Source organism: Accipiter gentilis, chromosome 7 (assembly GCF_929443795.1).
Source record: "Accipiter gentilis chromosome 7, bAccGen1.1, whole genome shotgun sequence".
Taxonomy (NCBI): Eukaryota; Metazoa; Chordata; class Aves; order Accipitriformes; family Accipitridae; genus Astur; species Astur gentilis.
Window position 1 is genome coordinate 1,688,147 of NC_064886.1, and position 19,134 is coordinate 1,707,280.

The 19,134-nt window shown below is 41.1% G+C and overlaps 1 protein-coding gene across 10 annotated transcripts in view; it reads right to left on the reverse strand.

Moving 5' to 3' along the window:
• MTMR3 (myotubularin related protein 3) overlaps positions 1-19,134 on the reverse strand; it is an 86,896-nt gene that overhangs the window by 6,401 nt on the left and 61,361 nt on the right. For 9 of the 10 annotated variants that reach the window (XM_049804094.1, XM_049804093.1, XM_049804089.1 and 6 more), the window contains 10 exons: positions 18,208-18,413; positions 17,862-17,993; positions 15,701-15,812; positions 14,349-14,544; positions 12,549-12,734; positions 11,022-11,192; positions 8,756-8,901; positions 6,636-8,049; positions 4,051-4,161; positions 3,433-3,521 (listed from right to left, as the gene is read on the reverse strand). In XM_049804094.1, coding sequence (XP_049660051.1) covers positions 3,433-3,521; positions 4,051-4,161; positions 6,636-8,049; positions 8,756-8,901; positions 11,022-11,192; positions 12,549-12,734; positions 14,349-14,544; positions 15,701-15,812; positions 17,862-17,993; positions 18,208-18,413 — 2,763 coding nt within the window. The remainder of the gene's footprint in view (positions 1-3,432; positions 3,522-4,050; positions 4,162-6,635; positions 8,050-8,755; positions 8,902-11,021; positions 11,193-12,548; positions 12,735-14,348; positions 14,545-15,700; positions 15,813-17,861; positions 17,994-18,207; positions 18,414-19,134) is intronic. The other variant, XM_049804092.1, reaches the window with a different exon arrangement.

A 19,134-nucleotide genomic window follows, 5' to 3' on the forward strand; every position in this document is an offset into this window, starting at 1 on the left:
CTTCTAAAAGTGTGTGCTGGTAAGTACCAGCACAGAGGCATTTTCTTGTTTCTTTCAAGTGCACTGCTGGAAAGTTTAAGCATGGGACAGATGAAAGAAATTAAAACCAGTTGTGGTTGATGCAATCCTCCCATTGCCCCAACAGCGCAGTCCCTTCTGCGGCGTTCCCGGCAGTCCCTCGCTTCTGCATAAAGTAAACTGAGTCAACAAGGATCATGCAAAGCCATGAGACAGGCAGCCAGGTATTTCATGCTCGGAAAATGACAGCAACGCTGCGGCAGGGTGAGCGGTCTCATACACATTCTTGTCAGATGTCAGCTGGTGGAGGCACGCTGGCACATGCACCTCACAGGAGGCAGGGATAAAATTCAAATCTTGAAAATAATTACCTTCTCTTCTTGCAGCCCCCTCAAAACCTGCTGCTGCTCAAGCTAGCCTGGTGTGCCCTGTCCTCCAGACTCATCAATTCTTATAAGGAGTTCAGAATGGCACTCCAGGGACCTGAATTTTGCAAGCTTACCTCCATGCCTGATGCCCTGTTCATTAACTCTTTGGCATCAGGATTTTGTGCCATTATTGTTCTGCGCTAGAAAAGATTTGCTGCTGCCAAGAGACCAACAGAGAATTCTGCCTACACCCAGCAGCTTTGATTAATCCTTCATTGCCAAGAGACAAGATTTCCAGATGCTGGTCATTGATGGGGAAAGAGTCAGCAGAGAAAACCCATTTCTCACTTCAATGGGCTAATTTTCTCAGCTCTGCACAGCAGCTCCCAGTCTCAAAGCTGCAACCCTAGCACTAGGAGGCTCACAATGGCTAGCCATTCTGCAGTGGTTTTGAAGCCTTCTTAAGGACCCTGTTAGAAATGACTATCAGAAAAACCAGCAGGAGTGAAAACAGTCCCGTGAGGTGTTACACAGAAACGCCCTGCAGAAAAGCAGTTCCGACAACCCACGTCTCTGCTGCTCAAAGAAGGATTATCCAGCAGAAGCTTGCTGTTGACAGATGAGGTCAAAAAAGAACGCGAGGGATTAAAACAAATACCTGTTTGTTGTAGCTCACCAGCTTCCTAACATATGCTTGGGGTTTTTTTGTTGTTTTATCCTTCTGAGATAGACAATAGTGTTCTGTAACTGTTCTCCCCCGAGCTTCGGAAAGCTCTGAACAACTCATTCTTTCTATCCTGGTGGTCCTCTGCTTTGCTCGAGAGATTAAAGAGGCCTTAAAAAACAGGCTGGAAAAGCGATCTTGCTCCTTTGAGGAAGGGTGACTTACAATCATGCTACCGACACCTCCTCTTCTTACTAAGTTCGGATGTTTATCCATTTTTTGTGATACTAACCCTCTACCAGCTCTGCATTACCTGTTACTGCTACAGTATTTTCAGTCCTTCTAAAATAAGTGGCAGGTCTTTTGTCAATACACTGCACAGTAGTATTAGAATTGTTTCATAACACCTGACCTCTCCCAAAAATAAGGCAAAAAGGGAAAAAATCAAAAATAAACGCGTAATGGCTAAACTTGAAGGATAGTCTCTTCTCAGTTAGAAGTGAAGCATTCTCTGTTACTCAAACACACGATTTACTGATGGTGAGTGTTAGTATGATCCACAACCCAGTTTAAGCTACCAAAAGCCAAGTCCTAAATGCCTTCTGTGGCAAGAGGAGCCTGTTTATATGGATCTAAACATCCAACAGACTGTGCCAGCCACCCACAGCTTATTTCTAGTGATTTCTAGGCAAGTGAAAAACAAAGAGGGGCAATAGATCGAGTTAGTTTGGAGAAGTTACCAAGAAAACGCAGACAGACAACAGACAGAGGCTGTTGTAAATGCTCACCAGATTTGATCAACACGTTCAATGTCCCTGCAAGGAGGGGAGAAAGAGCTCAGAGGGGAACAAGCAAAAGAATCAAATAGTGGCAACGAAGGAAGCTGGATATGTGTATCCTGCTCAAGGCCTTACAGTGTATGGGTTTCAACTCATTTTCACTCTCAGGTAAGATGTTAAGCAGACTGCCACTGATCACTGGGGGTTTTGAAAACGTATACTGTGGAAATACTTGGGTTTTCTTGTTGGTTGCCATTCCTTATTGGTCTCTGCCATAAACAACCAGAGCTTACGCAGACAGCCTGGTCAACCCAGGTTAGACATTTGAAAGCTGAAGAAACAAAGACACCAAAGGGAAATTTGCAACCATACTTGAAACCCTGAATCAATTTTAACTCCTCATGGTGTTGCGGATGTTCTGTGTGTATCCATGTGCTAGGAGTTCTCCAGAGCCCAGGCCTAGGAAACTGTAATGTAGGTGCCAAATGTCAGGTCAGCCTAGGGAGGCAGAGTGACAGTGCTGAATGGGTACACTTCACAACAGATGCCACTAGGAGAAGGACAAAGGAAAACACCACTTTAACTCTTATAAAACCCTTCAGATGCATACAACTGTATGCTTAGTTAATGGTATTTTTCATCTGAAGCCTTGAGACATACAAATTTGCACAAACACAGTGGACATGGAAAAAAAAAATCAAAGCCATTCAACTTCTATTTATTCTTCCCTAAGTTTGTTTATCTTTACAAGGCAACTAAATGGAGCAAAATATAAAATGGACAGAAACCAAGAAAGATGTTTATAATTATCAACAACTTCAAAAAGCAATGAAGCATCAAAATGTGATAACTGCCATTTATTTGAATGATGGTTCTTGTAATAGTTTCCCTCATGTCCAGAAATCAGGAATAGGAATTTATTTGAAATAGGACTTAGAAATCTGAGATTCTCTGTCTTTAACTACAGTATGATCTAATCAAAAGGCCTCTGCCACCTGTTCTTCATTAAGCCCCTGCTGCCTGCATTATCTGTTGTAGCCTCTGCTGGCAGTATGTTTGGCAAAGAACAATCCAGAAAACTTTTATTTCACATAGGTGTGCTTTTCAGATTCTCTTACAAGAGCACTTTAATAAAAAGGGGAGAATGGTTAGAGAAGGAAAGGAGAAGGTTTACAACCAGTAATGGGAAGAAGATGCTATTCATATATTTGCAGTATTGAATTACTGCATGCTAAGATGACAAACCAGTATTTTTTATTATTTATACCCTCTTAAAAAGCTGAACAGCCAGCTGCCTTCAAATCCAGTTTGAGGAAAAAAGGCAGGATCTGTTTAGGCTGAGTGGAGCCTAAACCACATCTGGCTTTTTAAATATATACTCTGCATGAACTGGAATTGAACAGGAGAAACTGTTCTGTTCTTCCAAAGCGCTCAGTTCCTTCAGGAGCGTGCACAGCCCTACTCTAAAACACTTAGTCTGACAGCCATCCTTGAGAAAGGAACATGTCAAGAGAAAAACCCTTCCTGGTTTAACAGGAGAGGGAACAAATTGAGCCGTGACCATGCCTCCCTCCCTCCCATCCTCTGTTGATGCACAGGTTACCTGCAGTGGTGCTTCCTACTGGCAAGCCAGAACGTACTGTCACAGCCATAGCAGTGTGCAGCAAGATGGTCTGGAAGCCATCGTGTCACCTGGGAGAAACAAAAGCCAAATTTATCAAGGAGAGGGCAATTAATTAGAAACAAACCCATCTCATTTGCACTCACAAATTCAAAGCAAAGCACCACAAGGGAAGTGGTTGTTCAATTTTAAGAGCACAAACTCAGTGTTTGCAACAATTGAAGAGAGACAACAGAAACCTTCCCTTTGAGAACAGATAAACTAAATTCCCCTCAGACAAACAGAAATAAAGTCATAAAGTCCAATTCCCTTTTTTTTTCCTGTGCTTTAACAGTATCCAGGCCAAGAATATTCACCAAGCATGTGTCCATCTAAGGCTCCTTTAGCTAACCATCCCTTCCACAGCTTCTCAGAGAGCTCATACACAGACAGCAGAGGGCTCATAGGCACAGGTACTGATATTTAAAGTATGAGACAAGTGAAATGCAAGGAAGATAGTTCACAAGAAGTGGCACATGACCAAAGGCTGCAGGATAATTCGAATTATGAATATCCCATCCTACTGGAAGAATAAGCAATTTTCAGGGATTTAGTCTGTACCTCTGTGTCCTGTTTATCCACCTGTTCCCAGCTGGCTTCAGAGAAAATCTCTGTGCTGCAGCGAGACAAGCAGTTCTGATCCAGATTGCTTTCCGAGTCGGGTATAGAAGTCTGTTGGCAAACAAACACAGCTGAACAGAACCTTCCCATATTCCTACTTCCATACAAATAAAAACCAGACAGTCATGGGGAGGAGTGGAAAGGGTACCTCCTGCAGGCTATGCTTACACTTGAAGAGTCAATGTCATCACCAGTCACCTACCTACAGTGCACACGTGGCAGCAAAGGCAGGAGTGCCTTTTTGAATGGGACTATAAATGCCACACATTGCAGTGGTTTGTGCAGTGGTGAACTGCAAAAAAACCAAACAAACACCAAACCACTAAGCAAAAAACCACCAAACCAGCAGGTCAGTTTTTGACCCTCTGATGACAGGATGATGTGAGGTAGAATGGATTTAAAATTTGTTTTCTGCTGTGTTAGCACAACGTTCCGGCAACACTTTGGGTTATTAACCAAAAAAGCTGCTATCTGTGGCTCCAATTTCATGGTCGCGTTTCCTTTCCAAGGTTGTTTCACTTTCAAAACTAATACTAGTGATATATATATCCTTTTGTCTGCAAAAAGTCTGGAAAATACAAGCCAAATCACACAGGGGAAACTCAGAATTTGAGCCACATATATTCCATATAGTTTTTTGGGGAATAATGCTTCCTTAATATAGTCTATCCAGGTAGAGTTGTATTTTAACTGACTTAAAACTCAGCCAGCCCTTAAAATACATTAAAAATAGCAAGAAATCTTGACATAATGTCTTTTTGTGCCTCAGGAATGGGCATCTCTGGAGCTCCAGAAGAAAACCCATAACTCCCAAGCTGAGGCTCAAATAGAAGATAGAGATCAGATTCTTAAAAATGGTGAATTTTCTAGAGGACAGCATGCTCTCACATCCAGCCCTACATTGCAGTTTGTGAAGGCCCTTAAAAAATGGGAGTGTAATAAATTTAAGCCAAAGCACCAAATTTCTCCAAGGAATCCAAGCTTTTGTCAGTGACAGAAGCCACACCCAATTGAAATGACACTGAGCTGAAATGGATGCCCAAAAGGAGCACTTAGTGCTCTTATCTCCAATGTGAATAGCCAAGAAGGCTGAGTATTTTTCACAACAAATGTACCTGGGACTATCCAGCACCTCTGCCACTTCTAAACAATATTAAATGAAACAAACAGAAGTTGGAAACCTCCTATAAATTATTTTTTCCATTTTGCAGCCATATAAAACACATTATAATGTGCCCATAGGAAAAGGAAATTTTTGATGGATGTTACATCACCCTCAGGAATTACAGGCTAATGCTCTGCCCAGCATTCAAACCCACAGGAAGATACAAACTCTGTTTCAGAGATTCTGTCCCCTCACCTTCCCCTTCATGCCCATTTCCTCCTCCCATGCCTGCCTGCTTCCCCAAATAGCTCTCCCCTCCATTTATTTTACTAAGCTAATAATACTGGGCCTTTCAAAAAAAAGTTTTGCAGCAATCTACAGAACTCTTCTGTGCTCAAAGGCCTCTACAGAACAGGACCCCTGCTTGTTCTCTGAAGCAGTGTTACATTCAATCAACAGTGTAAGGCCAGTGACTATTTCTTTTGACTTTTTATTACTATTTATTAGTCAAAAGAGGAGGAGAAGTTAGGTGAAAAAAGACAGGTAGGGGAGAAGCAACTTAAAAATCCACCCAAGACATATAGAGACATACAGATAACATGCTGGTTATTGAGATCTTGAACTCAGAATTACACTTACTTGATTTCTGATTTTAAAATTTTTTTTGCAACCACAACTACATAGATCATTTAATTCGCTACAGAAATTAGCGTACTGTATTTGAATCATGACTCAAATGTAAGTCTCTACTTTTACAACTTTAAATACTTCCAAGTAAAAGCACAAACAGTTTAAGAGGTCCCTTAAAATTCTTAAGGTGTTGAGAAAAACCCCTCAGTGACATAAGGCTGTCACAAAAACTCTTAATTTATTCCAGTTGAAGAGCCTTGTGCAGGCCAGCCATCTGAAAAGGGGGCGACTTGAACTTCATGGTCTTGAGCTAACAGAGCAGCCACTGCTGCATCTTTCTCACCCTAAGCATGCAAAGCACCATGAGATCAGTCCTACGCTACTGTCCCAATGAATGATGCATTAACATCCTTAAAAAATATCTAGGCCCATATATGAAAACAAGAGTAAAACAAATGTGGTTTTTTTTCAATAAGGCCAATGAAGGTGTTTAAGTATGTCCAGGTATGTGTGAGTATGCTGTAAAATGCCCAGCTTGAAATAAACCTTTGGTACATTTATGGTCAAACTGAAATACAGTGAAAATATTAGTCATCATTAATTACCATTTGCCATGTACTCAGTCAGTTGTTTGCCCTCTTCAGAATGACCTTGAGAGTTTTATAAAAGCCTGCATGGCCAGAAAATCACTACCTGACCAATGAACCAAGAGCTGACAATATGGTGAGAACCAGAACGTGACTAACCAGCCCACTGTTTCCAGCAGTGGCCCAATTACCATTTCACTTACCACTTCGTCTCCATAATCACCATTGAGACGTAAGGAGCTATTCAGGAACTGGCTCTCCAACCGGCTCTTCAACTCTTGCACTTGCTTCTTCAAGGTCTCCACTTCTTGCTGATGGCCAGTTTCTATCTGGCGCAGGCGCTGCTGGATAACATCAGTGTAGACAGGCATCCCATCATCGTCCAGGTGACTTCTGGCAGGTTGGTCTGGGCTGCTGGCTGCCTGCTGCTTACCAAGATGACTAAACATCCATTTTTGGTGCAAGTTCCTCAAGTGAAACTGTGCAGAACTACAGCTAGCTGTGGAGACCTGCCGACTCAGAGAGGCTTTCATCCGACTGTCCTCTCCATTCACACAGTGTCCGTTTGTCGCCTGGTACTTCTGGGTGATACTAAACCCCACGGGCTTCTCTGTCATCTTGTTCTCAGGCTCCAGCTCTCCATTACACACAACCTCATCTTTACATTCAGCTAAAGGCAAGGCACAAGGGGAAGGCATCGGGATGTGTGTGTTGCTGCTACCAGAAGTCCTATGTACTTTTGTTCCCCGTTTTTGAAGTTCTAGCATGCTCTCCCCCTCTGGCCTATTTTCAATAGTTCGAGAAAGTTCATCAGCACTGTTGTGGATCAGGTGAGGTCTATGGCAAGGACCCTTAGGAATGAGCTCTTGCTTTGCTTCATTCTCTGTTAAGGTTTCTGTAGAGCTTTCAATGTTGGATGTTCTCACTTCATGTGGGATTGTAAGAGGTAAGGGAAGGCTGGCCTGTGCTGTATTGTACAGGGTCTCTGTTTCTCCTTCAAGTTTGCCATCACCTTCTTCCATATTCTTTTGAGCATCTTTATTTACAAAGCCCTCCAAAGGAACAGTCTGTAGTCCTTTCACCTGAGGTAACTTCTGGATTGTGTTACTGAGATCAGTACGCTCATCTTGTTGTCCTTTAAGCTCAGAAGCACCTTGTGAAACTGGATGTGGATTGGATGCTGGATTGTTCATTACGATACCTGTATCTGCCTCAGCCTTTTCACAGAGGTCACTGACATACCCATGTACATTTTCAGTTCTCTTCTTATCCAGGGCAATCTCATCCCCTTTACCTACTGTCTCTAGGGTACCCCTTAAGTGCTCCTCCAGACCAACATCATCTTTAGTGGCCTCTTGCAAAATGTTCTCCATCTGTCCCTCTGCCACACCAGCTGCAACAGAGAGCTCTGCTCCAACTGGAGCCCTGCCTTGTTTACTCAGGCTGTCTCCATCAAAAGGATCATCCCCAGGGTTACCGAGGCTACTCAGCTCCAGAGACCGACGGTGCTCTTGCCACTTCTCATTGAGGCTAGGATCGCTACTACGTCGATTGGTTGTAGGCACGCTGCTATCACAGGCTGTTGTCAGATTGTCAAATGATCGTGTCTTTGGTAACCTATAAAAGTACAAATAATAAGAATCTGAAGTCAGGGGATTGTGAGGTTTTTTTGTGGTTTTGTTTTTTGGTTTTTTTTTTTTTGTTTTTTTTTAAAAAATTTGGCTACTGTGGTTTAAGAATTCCCCGCACAATTAGGACAGTAACAATCAGCTAAGTAATAGACTTCTGTGAAGTATTATCTACGACCACATTTTGACCATCTGTAGTACAGAACAGCTTCAGTACTTCTTTTGTTTGCTTTCAGGAAAATACTCTCAATCAGACTTCAAACATTCCCAGAATAATACCTTTACCACAAAGCACAAATGCTTATGGTCTGGTCACACCTCCTCATTAACATGTGCTCAGAATCATTATACAAAAAAGCAAAGAAATAGTTATGCAACACAGAAAAAGAACTCAAATTCAAGACAACCAAATGAAAGCTTATATCCCACAAGGATACAAAGAATCCTACAAGACTATGCAATACCCAGAGCTTAATTCTATTTGCTAGTCTTCTTGCTGTTAGCACCTCTGAAACTTAATAGCTTTCAAAACTGAAACGACAACGGACTGCTTTTGGGTAGGTCAGTCAAACAGTCCCACAAATAAGCCTCTGAGGAATACTTCCCTCCCACCATAAGTATTCTCCTCTTTATATCCCACAATATTCTCTGTTGATCTTACTTTACAGGATGGGATTTCTGGGCTCTAGGCTCACCTGCCCAGAGGCTGATCTTCAGGGCTAGAGCCTGGAACAGGGTATGGGGCACAAGTGTCATCAGCAGGTGTAGAGGGGGAAGAGCATGGCAGGTAAACAGCACTCCAGAGCATTAAATTACGCACATGGCACACTGGATACAGCACCTGAGAGGGGAGAACACACAACGCTCAGAAATTGTAAACCAGAATGCAAAGAGGTATTCAAATCTGATTGTGGTAGTGGGGGTTTATTATTCAGGTTTGCAGCTAGGAGGCTTTGGTAGATCTCTAGATAACTCTGAAGGCCAGTGAGCAGCTACAGCATTTTTAATCAGCTACACTTGGATATATAATTATCTTTTCTTTCAGAGACAGAAGCTGAGGCATAACAATGCTGGCTTTCAGCTTCTCATGAATGAATTACTGCAATGTGCTCTGTGTGAATCTACACCTTAATAATGCTTCTGAGCAATTTAAACTGCTGAAGAATTCAGTGGCCTATTGTTAGCGCAGAGATTTCCTTGTACTTCATATTATACCATGCCATATGAGAGCTGAACTAATAACCTCCTTCTGCAAGCTCCAATTCATCAAAGCTAACCCTGTCTTTAATGGAAGCACTCATACGTTAAAAATTAAGTACATGCAGAAATACTTTGCTGAAGAGGTAGCTTGCTCTTAAAAGGGATTCCTTGACTGCAGAATATGCTTCCTGTTTCAGTTTAAAAACACCGTGGGACACTCTTATCGGTTCCACTGTCTTCCTAGGCAACTTTCTTGTGGAAAAGCAGGCAAGGGCAGAGAAACAGTCAGGTTTCCCTGCCACTGAGCAGAGGGAGGGCTGTGGGGTAGCTTGGTTCAATGGATGCTGGTCTTAAACGACTATGGTTTTGTAACAGATGTGGCTACATCACTGAGGCACCTTTAAACACCAAAGTAAAAGCACTAAAAGATGAATACAAGACAGAAAATTACCAAAACTCCCACATATAGACAATTATCTCCATTAGCTCAGTAAACTACAGTGTAGTATTAACTGAGAACAGAGGCCAGGTCACTAAGACTGCATCTATACTGCAGGACATAGCATATAAGGACAGCCCAAGGACAGAATGGCTACCTGGCCACACTGCCCGCTTTAAGAGCGCTCTCTAAGCTCCTCCTGGGCAAAGCTGCTGGTATTTTCAGGGAAAACTTAGATGCATTCATAGCTTTTAAAAGTCCTCACAAGCCATATTTATCTGCAATGTCTCATGCTTTCAGCTATCACATCCACCCTTATGATGACAAAGTCAGGTTGAGAAGTCTTGAAGGGCTCTCTCTGATGTTGCCTGTCGCAATGACAAATGGGATCTGCACACAGTCTGAGTGCAGGCTGCACGTCCGGTGTCCAGGGGAGACAGACAGCCACAGAGGGCTGATGTGAATATAAAATTAATCTTTTTATAACAAAGGTAGGTATAAACTCTTTCCTACTAAGCCAGGTTTTAATTTTACTCTAAGGAACAATTAAAAGCTACACCTATCCTATGCAAAAAACATTGCATAGTCCTTACAGTTACATTTATGCTATCTGATACTTTTATAAACAAAAAGGGTTTAAATATTTATAAAAGTCTTTGCTGTCCTAATCATCATGACATTTGATGAGCGACTGTTTGTTCACATGCCCATCATACTGCCTTCCTAAGTGCCTTACAGGCCCTTTTATCAAATACACAAAAAGGTAACTGCAAGTCCCTTCCCAAAAGCTTCAGTGAGCTATTACTACGGAAGAGCCAAACTGAAAACGTGAAAGTATTAAGAGCAACAAAGATAGACTAAATCCGAGTTACTTTTCCTGTTTAGATTTAAGATGAATATAGACACAGTGTCTAGGTTTGTATGCAATTTTATGATACTCTGACATAGCTGAGTTCTCTAGAAAGGTCTATTTGTCAAACACTGAAATGTTTTCTGTTACAAAAAATAAACCAAAATATTTAAGTACAGAAAATGCCATTTGCAGCATAGAGAAATTTCCAAGGTTGCATTTGACATTCCTCAAACATCAGCAAACATCAGACTGAACAGACTGTTCAAAAGTAAACATCAATGAGGAGAGCTGACCACACTTTTCTGGAAATGCTTTTCTCTACACTGTATTCATGATGACAGTTAAGCCCTTATGATGTCCCATTGCTACAAGCTTAGGTATTTTCTTAAGGTACACACTTTTGAGAACACTGTACCCAGGAGCCCCTAAAGGGACTCTCCCTGCATGGTGAGGAACAGAGGATACATACAGATTCGGATTGGGAGGAGTAGAGCAGGTTTTTGAAGGCTTTGTTTGCTGCCCGCAGCAAAGACCAGACAGAACAGGTCCGTTCCTGAGTGTGTTTTTCTCCTCTCTCTTTCGCATTGTTGCACAGGAATGTACCAAAGAGGCAAGAGTAGGTGTGCTGCACCAATTTGACCTGCACAGACCAATACAAATATTATCGTATGGCAGAAGGTATCAGCTTAATGTGAGAATCAACATTCAGGCTTAAGAAGCCACAAATCCTTCCTTCACAGGGCAATACACCCCTTCCTAAAGGCTGATATACAAATACACCTAGCATTTTTTGCATACCTCCTTATAAACTAATTGCAAAAGAATTCAAGCATAGTGGATCTTTTAAAATCATAACTAAAAAATTCAGGAAAAAATATAAAATATGAAGACAAAATATTTTTTCATAACCAAATATAAAAGTCTTGCTGACTCAAACTCAGAGCCCTATAGGATACACAAAGAGGAGAATCATGATACCTCTTTTACAAAACATTAATGCAGTACAGAAATTCTGATCATTATTCACTCCATGCTGTGGTCCCAGTCTGACAAAATAGCTTATATGAACTTAACTTTAAGCATATAAATGACTTCCACGGGATTATTTGGATGTTTAAATGAAGACAAGTATTGCAATACTCTAATAAATTAAGAGGTTTGCTCTAAAAAGGCCAGAATACTAAGGATATGTTCACACATAAGCTCCTGTGATTTACAGTGTGCTGTGAAGTCAGTTATAACCTTACGTATCTCATTTCACAACTAAGCTAAGCTAGCACCCTACATATACTCAGCTATATGGCAAGCGGTAATTCAAGTCAACGCAATCACAGGAATGTGCTTTAAATCTCTTGGTGGATGAGATACTTCATAAAAACCTTTATTCTTCAGATTACTAGTCCTGCAGTCAGTGACTGCCGCTTTCCCAGAGACCTGCTTTCCAGCCTTGAGGACTGATTGCGACCATCCTAGGCAAATTTCTAATAGGAGAGCTACCCACTTCAAAAGAAAATAAACACAGCTCTCATATCCTACATGTTTTCAGCAACGAAACAGCAAAAATGAATGGAAAGGTAAGGGGCAGGTTGTTTTCAGAGGAGTCTTCAAGTCAAAACAAGATCAAAGTAGGGGAAGTTTATATTGCCAGTAACTATGATTTTTTTCATGCTGTGTGGATGTATTATACTGGAGTTATTTCAGCACCTCTTAGATGAAACTAATAAATTTGTATCATTTATTTATTTCTTTAAAGTCTAAAAGAAGTCCTTCAGGGTCCTGCTTCTGTTTTAAGAGTGAACAGACCTCAGGTCCCGTGAAGCATACAAGTACTTTTGTCTACTGTATTTGGCCAGTTTTCCTGTTACCTTTATCAGGCTGCAGCATATCACAGATAGATGGGAAAATCAGAAGCCCCTTGGGGCTCTATAGTATGTTAGTACTGGGTATTGGTTTAGAAGCAGTCTATAAAACAGCAATCTCTCAAGCCACAACTCACAAGGAATGCTTCGTTAAACTCGAAAGAGCAAGGGAACTGCCTCTGGAGCTGATGGACGCAGTCCAGCCACTGTAAAAACACTGGGCAGCGCTCATTTAGGTCATCCGAATTCTCACCATGGCCACAGCGATCTGCAAACTTGTGGCCAAAATCCAGCCACTCCGTCTCCACTAGCACCTGGAAACCCTGCAGAAATGAAAGCACAGATGAAAAGTTCCTTATTTTGCTTTGGTTCAATTTTCTAAGACAGTCTGAGACTCGTGGGAATCACCTTATTACTGTGTCCTCACTCACTCCTCTTTCCCTTCAGCACTGGCCTCATTACTTATCTTTACTGCTTTACCTAACGCCTCTGTATTCTGATGTGCTGCACAATGAAATTAGGACAGATATGAATTCCCAAACCTACATGAGCGGGAAAGGGAATAAGGCAGGTTAAGTCCTCAGTGACTGGCAGGGAAGATCCTGATATGAGACCCATCTTGGCCAGGCAGGGGCAAATAGGAACTTTATCTTGATCAAAACCATCTGGATCATGGTAACCAACATAGGACAGGAAATTTTAAAGCTCTCCCTTGAAAATGATGGGCAGATCTGTCTGTCATAAAAGAAAACAATTAATCTGCAACAGGACATCCATGCTCAGAGAGAGCGCTTGCCTGTGTGTACACCAAATGTAGCACAGTCAAAAGGTTGACTAAAGGTTGACTTGCATGATTTCCCATGCAAACGAAAAGGGCAAAGAACATTTCAAAATAGTGCCTAGCTGAGCACCTGAGTGCAACACCTCATCTTACAGGACCTAAAACTCATCACAGGTTAGGAAGGTTTTGATTCTTAGTGGAAAGAAAAATTGTAGAGCATGCTTAAGTCAATGGCTGTAATTAGAGCAAAAAAAATAGCCGGTAGCTGAAAAGCTTGAAGTGCGATGATGCTGAAGACTCATTTTCCTAAACATTTCTGATCCTTGCATAGACAGCTACAGTTCGTGGTTTCCTCCGATGCAGTGGTGACAAGAAGGAAGGCAAAGGATGTGTACAGAAGAAGTCTGCACTTTGAACAGGAATGACAGCACCCTTAGGAGGGACCAGGAGGAGGTTCTGTGCCAAGGACAGAGCAGTATATTTTGACCTGATGGATGCCGACTTCTAGAACCCATGTGAAAAAGAACCTGAGAAGTTTCCACAATTTCATCCAAAAGGCATTGCTACAGTTTAAACTTCTGGTCCTCATGTGTCCAAGGCTTTAAGCAGCAGTTTATAGTACAGTGTTCAGACATATGCTTCTGTTCTAGACAACAAAGGCATCTTGCATGTGGGTTGGCAGATGGAATCCAGCCATCACAAATCACACAATGCTGAAAAGTGATGGGGGGGGAAATCAGGCTGAAAACCCAAGAGAACTAAATGACAGAGGGCAAAGAAAATGTGAAACTGGAAAAACATGCAGATGGGAAATCTAGAAAAGAGAAAGGCTTTGTAGCAATAGTTGGCTGAGAAACTGCAATGGTGTTAATAGAAACTGCAATATGTAGCACTTCGTACTACATATTCCTAAGCTAAATATGGGGAGGCATAGGCCATGACTGTGCAGTTACAGCAAAGGGGGGAAATATAATCTGCTCTTGAATTAGACTATATTTACACCTATATGTAACTATCTGCAGACTACTGTTGGTAAACTACTGCTAGCTTTAGTGCCTCTTCTGGTGAAAAAACTGAAACAATTTATAGACAGTCTTCCTCAGAGGAGGACCCAAACTCAGTAACTACCTCATGCACTAAGAGATGGTTTACAAACCTCTGTGGTCCTGTAATACGGATCTAGCAGCAGTTTGGCCAGCGCCACTATCTGGGGGGTTCGGTCCCAGCCATCTGAGCAGTGCACCAAGACTGGTCGCTGGTCTCGGTCCACGGCATGAACTACGAGTAGCGCAGATTTCAGAAGCACAGATAAGTGCTGCAGCCATTTGGTACTTTCCAGAGCTGATAACCAACTAGAGGAAAACAAGGGAAGACAGTTTTTGCTCTTAAAATACTTTCAGGTTTGGATCTTTGAATTTATCAAGTCAAAGCTCCTATTTTAATAAGCTGTGAATGTCATTGTTGAGTATTTTTCATTTCCATCTCATTAACACTTTCCCAGACTTGTAAGAAACGAAGCCATGCAGTCCACTTGAGGAACAGCCAGTCTCTGGTATGTGTTTTGCATAGGACTTGCAAGAAGCTTAAATAACATTTTCCCAGACAAGAGCATAACACATCACCAGCAAAGGACAATGTAAGCACTACCAGGTAATCATTACTTTCAGCAGTGTCTGCTGTCTGCCTTCCTCTGAGCTGAGGATTCAGATTACCCAGCAGTACCAGTACCGAAGGACTTAAGTACCAAAAGTACCTTGGGACTCTGCCATACACTCCTGACAACTCTGTGCTTCAGTGAAAGGATGGAACCCGAGATACCTTTGAAACCTCCCATATCTCAACTATTCCCAGGCTTTACAAGGTGTGCTGTAGGTATCTTAAGAATCTCTACCCTATGAAGATCTACATATCCAGTTTAGTAAGGGTGGCCATTCTGGATCTACTTTGAAACATGAAAGACTCTTAGCACAAATTCAAAACAGGGAAGTGGTAGGGGGAAACAGGACTGGTGCAACTGCAGTGTCCCAATGCAGACCCGACCTCAGAAGCTCCTGAGATAATGGGCCACTAGAAGCTAGTTATCCCACAGCACTGGAGGGCTATGAAGTAGGTCTCCTGAAATGACACTATAAATGCGTGAAGTACATGGAACACCACTAGAATTTTCTGAAGGAGAGCCAAGCTGTAAAGATTAAAGAACCAGGAAAAGCAGGTAAGCCTAAGTACTAGAACTTAGAAGCCCACCTGAAAGTAGTAACATTCTAGAATGAACACTCAAGGCTACATTTATAATCTCAGATCTCATTTTCTACATTCACTTCAATAATAAACCAATGACTTCCTTTAGTTCAAATTCCGTGGAAATGAAAAAGATATAGTTTAGCATTATTACACAGGAAAGTCACCAAGGGAAGAAAACCACTGAATGTGAGTTTACAAATCAGCAGCAAAAGAAGGCAATTGCAGAAACCTGTAAACAAAGGCAAAACACACCAAACACCCACTTACTTTCCTGGATCTGGCATTTGTGTGCAGAGCAAACGCAGCGACTGAAAGCTTTTCCGGATAGAATGAATGTTTGCCATCCCCATGAACACTACTTCACAGTTTGGATAATATTCTGCAGGGAAATACCAAGAAAGAGCAAAGAAACTAAAAACTACGCTAAGTTTAATTTCTAAAAGAAGCTTTTTCATAAAAACAAACCACTGTTGCTGTGCACAGATGAAATAATCTGTTTACGAATATTCTGTAAGAAGAAACCAGTACTTAAGAGTTCAGTAGGTATTCCAGACATTACAACACAGCATAGCAAAACAGGAAAGAGTTAGCAAAGTGTTTGTGTATTTATTTTCAATGTTTCACTTCACATTACAAAAAGCAGAGTACAAACCTATGGCCATAGTGATATTGCTGTACTTGAGGTTATAGAATGTTGTTAAAAAGACTGAGAAACATCATAAGAGACTGCAAAGCATAAACAATATTTAACATAATTTATGGATGTTCTTAAATTTGGTAAACTAATGTATATTTTTATATAAGTTATATATTCCTTTTCCTAACCATTCAAAAAGGCTGAAAGGTTACTTCATTCACAGCTTTATTCTGACTTTTTCTCTTATAGGAACAAGAATCACACCTGTGAGAAATACTCAAAGCTCAGGAAAACAGAAGATAGACAGAATCACTGAGCCTGCCTTCAGATGTTGCTATGGGACGTACTCAAGCAACTCTGCTCTATCAGGGAGGCAGTATCTGTACAGACGGGGTCCACTAGTCAAAGGGAGCACCTAAGAAGATGCAGAAAGATACTCATTCGATAGTCTTTCCCAGATTTAGTTTTCTTCTGTCCTGATGCTTCTCTCAGCACAAAAATGGTGATGATAGCTAAAATAACCTTTACTACAAAAGAAAAAAAAATTAATCAGGATTCAGAATGGGATTCTGAGTGCTTGCACAAGAAAATGCTCTTTTAAGAGACTACTGCGTGTTTTTTATAATTTGATTTCTTAACTGTTTAAAAGCCCAACAAATTCTGGCCCAAACCAGAACATTGTGTTAGTGATGGACTGTGTAAGTGACTGGACAGAAGCGACTGACAGTATCAGACAACAAGCTTTTTTTTGTCTTTTTACTGAATTATGTTATATATAAAATAACGCACAACATAAATGAGGTGTTTTTATACAGCGAGAATGATGCAAACTTGGCAATACCTGGAGAAAACTTGTCAGCAAAAAGGAAGCACTTAACACGGGTCAAATTTATGAAGGTGACAAGCTGTTTGGAAATTTTTTACGAAGAATTCAAGAAGCAATATATAGGAAGAAAATTAAACTTCCTGTATACTCTGCTTTTCTGTTTTGAAATTTTGCTCTGATGAGGAGTTCAGCAGTTTTGAGGTGTTAAAAGGAAAATGGTGGCTACATATCAAAGTGCAGCTATTGCAGTAAAGACCAAAACAAGACTATATGGTCAAAATAGCTTTTGTTATCTTATCTATAGTTTTTCTCTCTGGTATTTTTTTCTAGACTCTCCACCCATGGAATTTTAACAGGCTCCATTCATATCCAATAGTGACCATAAAATAGTGTCTTGTTTAGAATACCAACGATCTACCAGTGCTAAAGAACACAAAAAGTGATAATTGCAAATGTATTACACATACAAGATGAATCAGGATTTCAGTTGCTTTGGGTTATAATATAGATGCCAAAAAATGTTTCAGCTTTAGAAAAATTGCTGAAAAGTTGTATTCTGCACAACCATTCTAGAATATTATTAGATTCTATAGTTAGTGGATTTTTACAAGTTTGTTCAGGTTGTTTTTTAGACATTAGCACACTGGACACCTTTGTCTCTTTCTAGTTTATATATTTGACTCAGCAGGAGAAAACTAATCAGCATATTCCACACAGTTCAACATTTACTGAACACTGTTACCAGCTGGTTTTATGCTCTGAGAAACAGACTTAATTAACAGCTAAACCTGTCCTTTTGAAGGGCTGTGTGACAGCTGCAATGATCCAGAACTTTCATATAGATGAACAGTACTTGCATCCACGCAATCTGTTAGATATGCAGTACTGAAGTATATCAGTGTAATTATATTTGAGCAAATCCTTTTGATTAACTTAATAGGAGGCTGAGAAGAAACACTGCTTACCTGGGCACTCACAGCCTCCGCCTTTGGCTCTGTTCGCCACAGCTGCTGCGTAAGATCGTGCGTCTAAGATCAAAAGCTTCTGAGGCTGTATTGCCAAACTCTCTGCTCCTGAAGCATTAGAGATTGAGGAATCTGGGGAAGAGGATATGCAACTGATGAGTAACTAAAAGGATGCTTCTGACACTGTTTACAATGATTCGCTCAAGTGCTACAATGCGTTGCACATACAGAAACTGGAGAATGCCTGATTAAACAAAAAGGATTGAATCTGTTACAATACATATAAGAGATGAAGCTTTTATATAAAGCTCTGCCCTTAACAGAAAAGGAACAGGGACAAACTTACCAAATTCCACATCAGAGAGGTCCCCTCCATTGGAGAAATCTCTGGAACAATTCCCATTCATTAATTTGTTACTGTTGGACCTCGAATCTGAGGCACAGGCTTTGGCTACAGACTGGACAAGGTGTTCATCATCTGCATTCCTCCAGCCCCACCAACTGACCTCAGGCTGTCCACAGCGGGAAATAACTGCTCCATTGCTCTGGTGCCTGAAAAAGAAAAGAATAAAAAGAACAGTGGTGTATAACTTGAAGAATCAGGACAAAAAACACAGAGGGCATGACAAATTAAATGGTGCACTCCTGTAGTTTAATTCCTGTCAGGGATCTCTCTATCATTCAGCAGTTTTCCTCAACCTGTGATTCACTGGCAATGTATTCCACGTGCTTCCCTTCAAAATGCTGACTGTGACCACACAGTCACTGAAAGGTGAAAGTCAAAGCCGAGGTCACTAAGAGGAGAAAAAAAAAGGCATTTTCTTGTTGCCTGTTGGCCAGTGAAAGCTGGGGAGCATTCTGGAACAGCTGATGAGGCACTAAAGAGGTAGTCAACACCTGCTGGAGAGTCAGGTCTACTGCTGTAATACCAGAGTAAATTGGAAGGTTCAATTTAACTCATGCTAATTTTAAAGCCAGAAGACAGGAGTAAAACCACAGATTCACTTTTTGATGAGATTATTTAAATCAAAACATACCACTAATTAAATCTGAAAAATGTTACAATTTTGGTAGGAAATACTGGCAGAATTTGGCACACCTTCTGTATCGTTATGTCTAATGGTAACCCAAAACCTTACTCTTATAGATCGATGGTATCCATTTCTAGGCATCACCCGTGAATCACAGGAGGCAGTCCTTGAACACTGTAGAACCATACCTAGAAGCCAGTGTATTTTAGGTATTGTTTCACTAGCTGAAAGGAGGAGAGGCT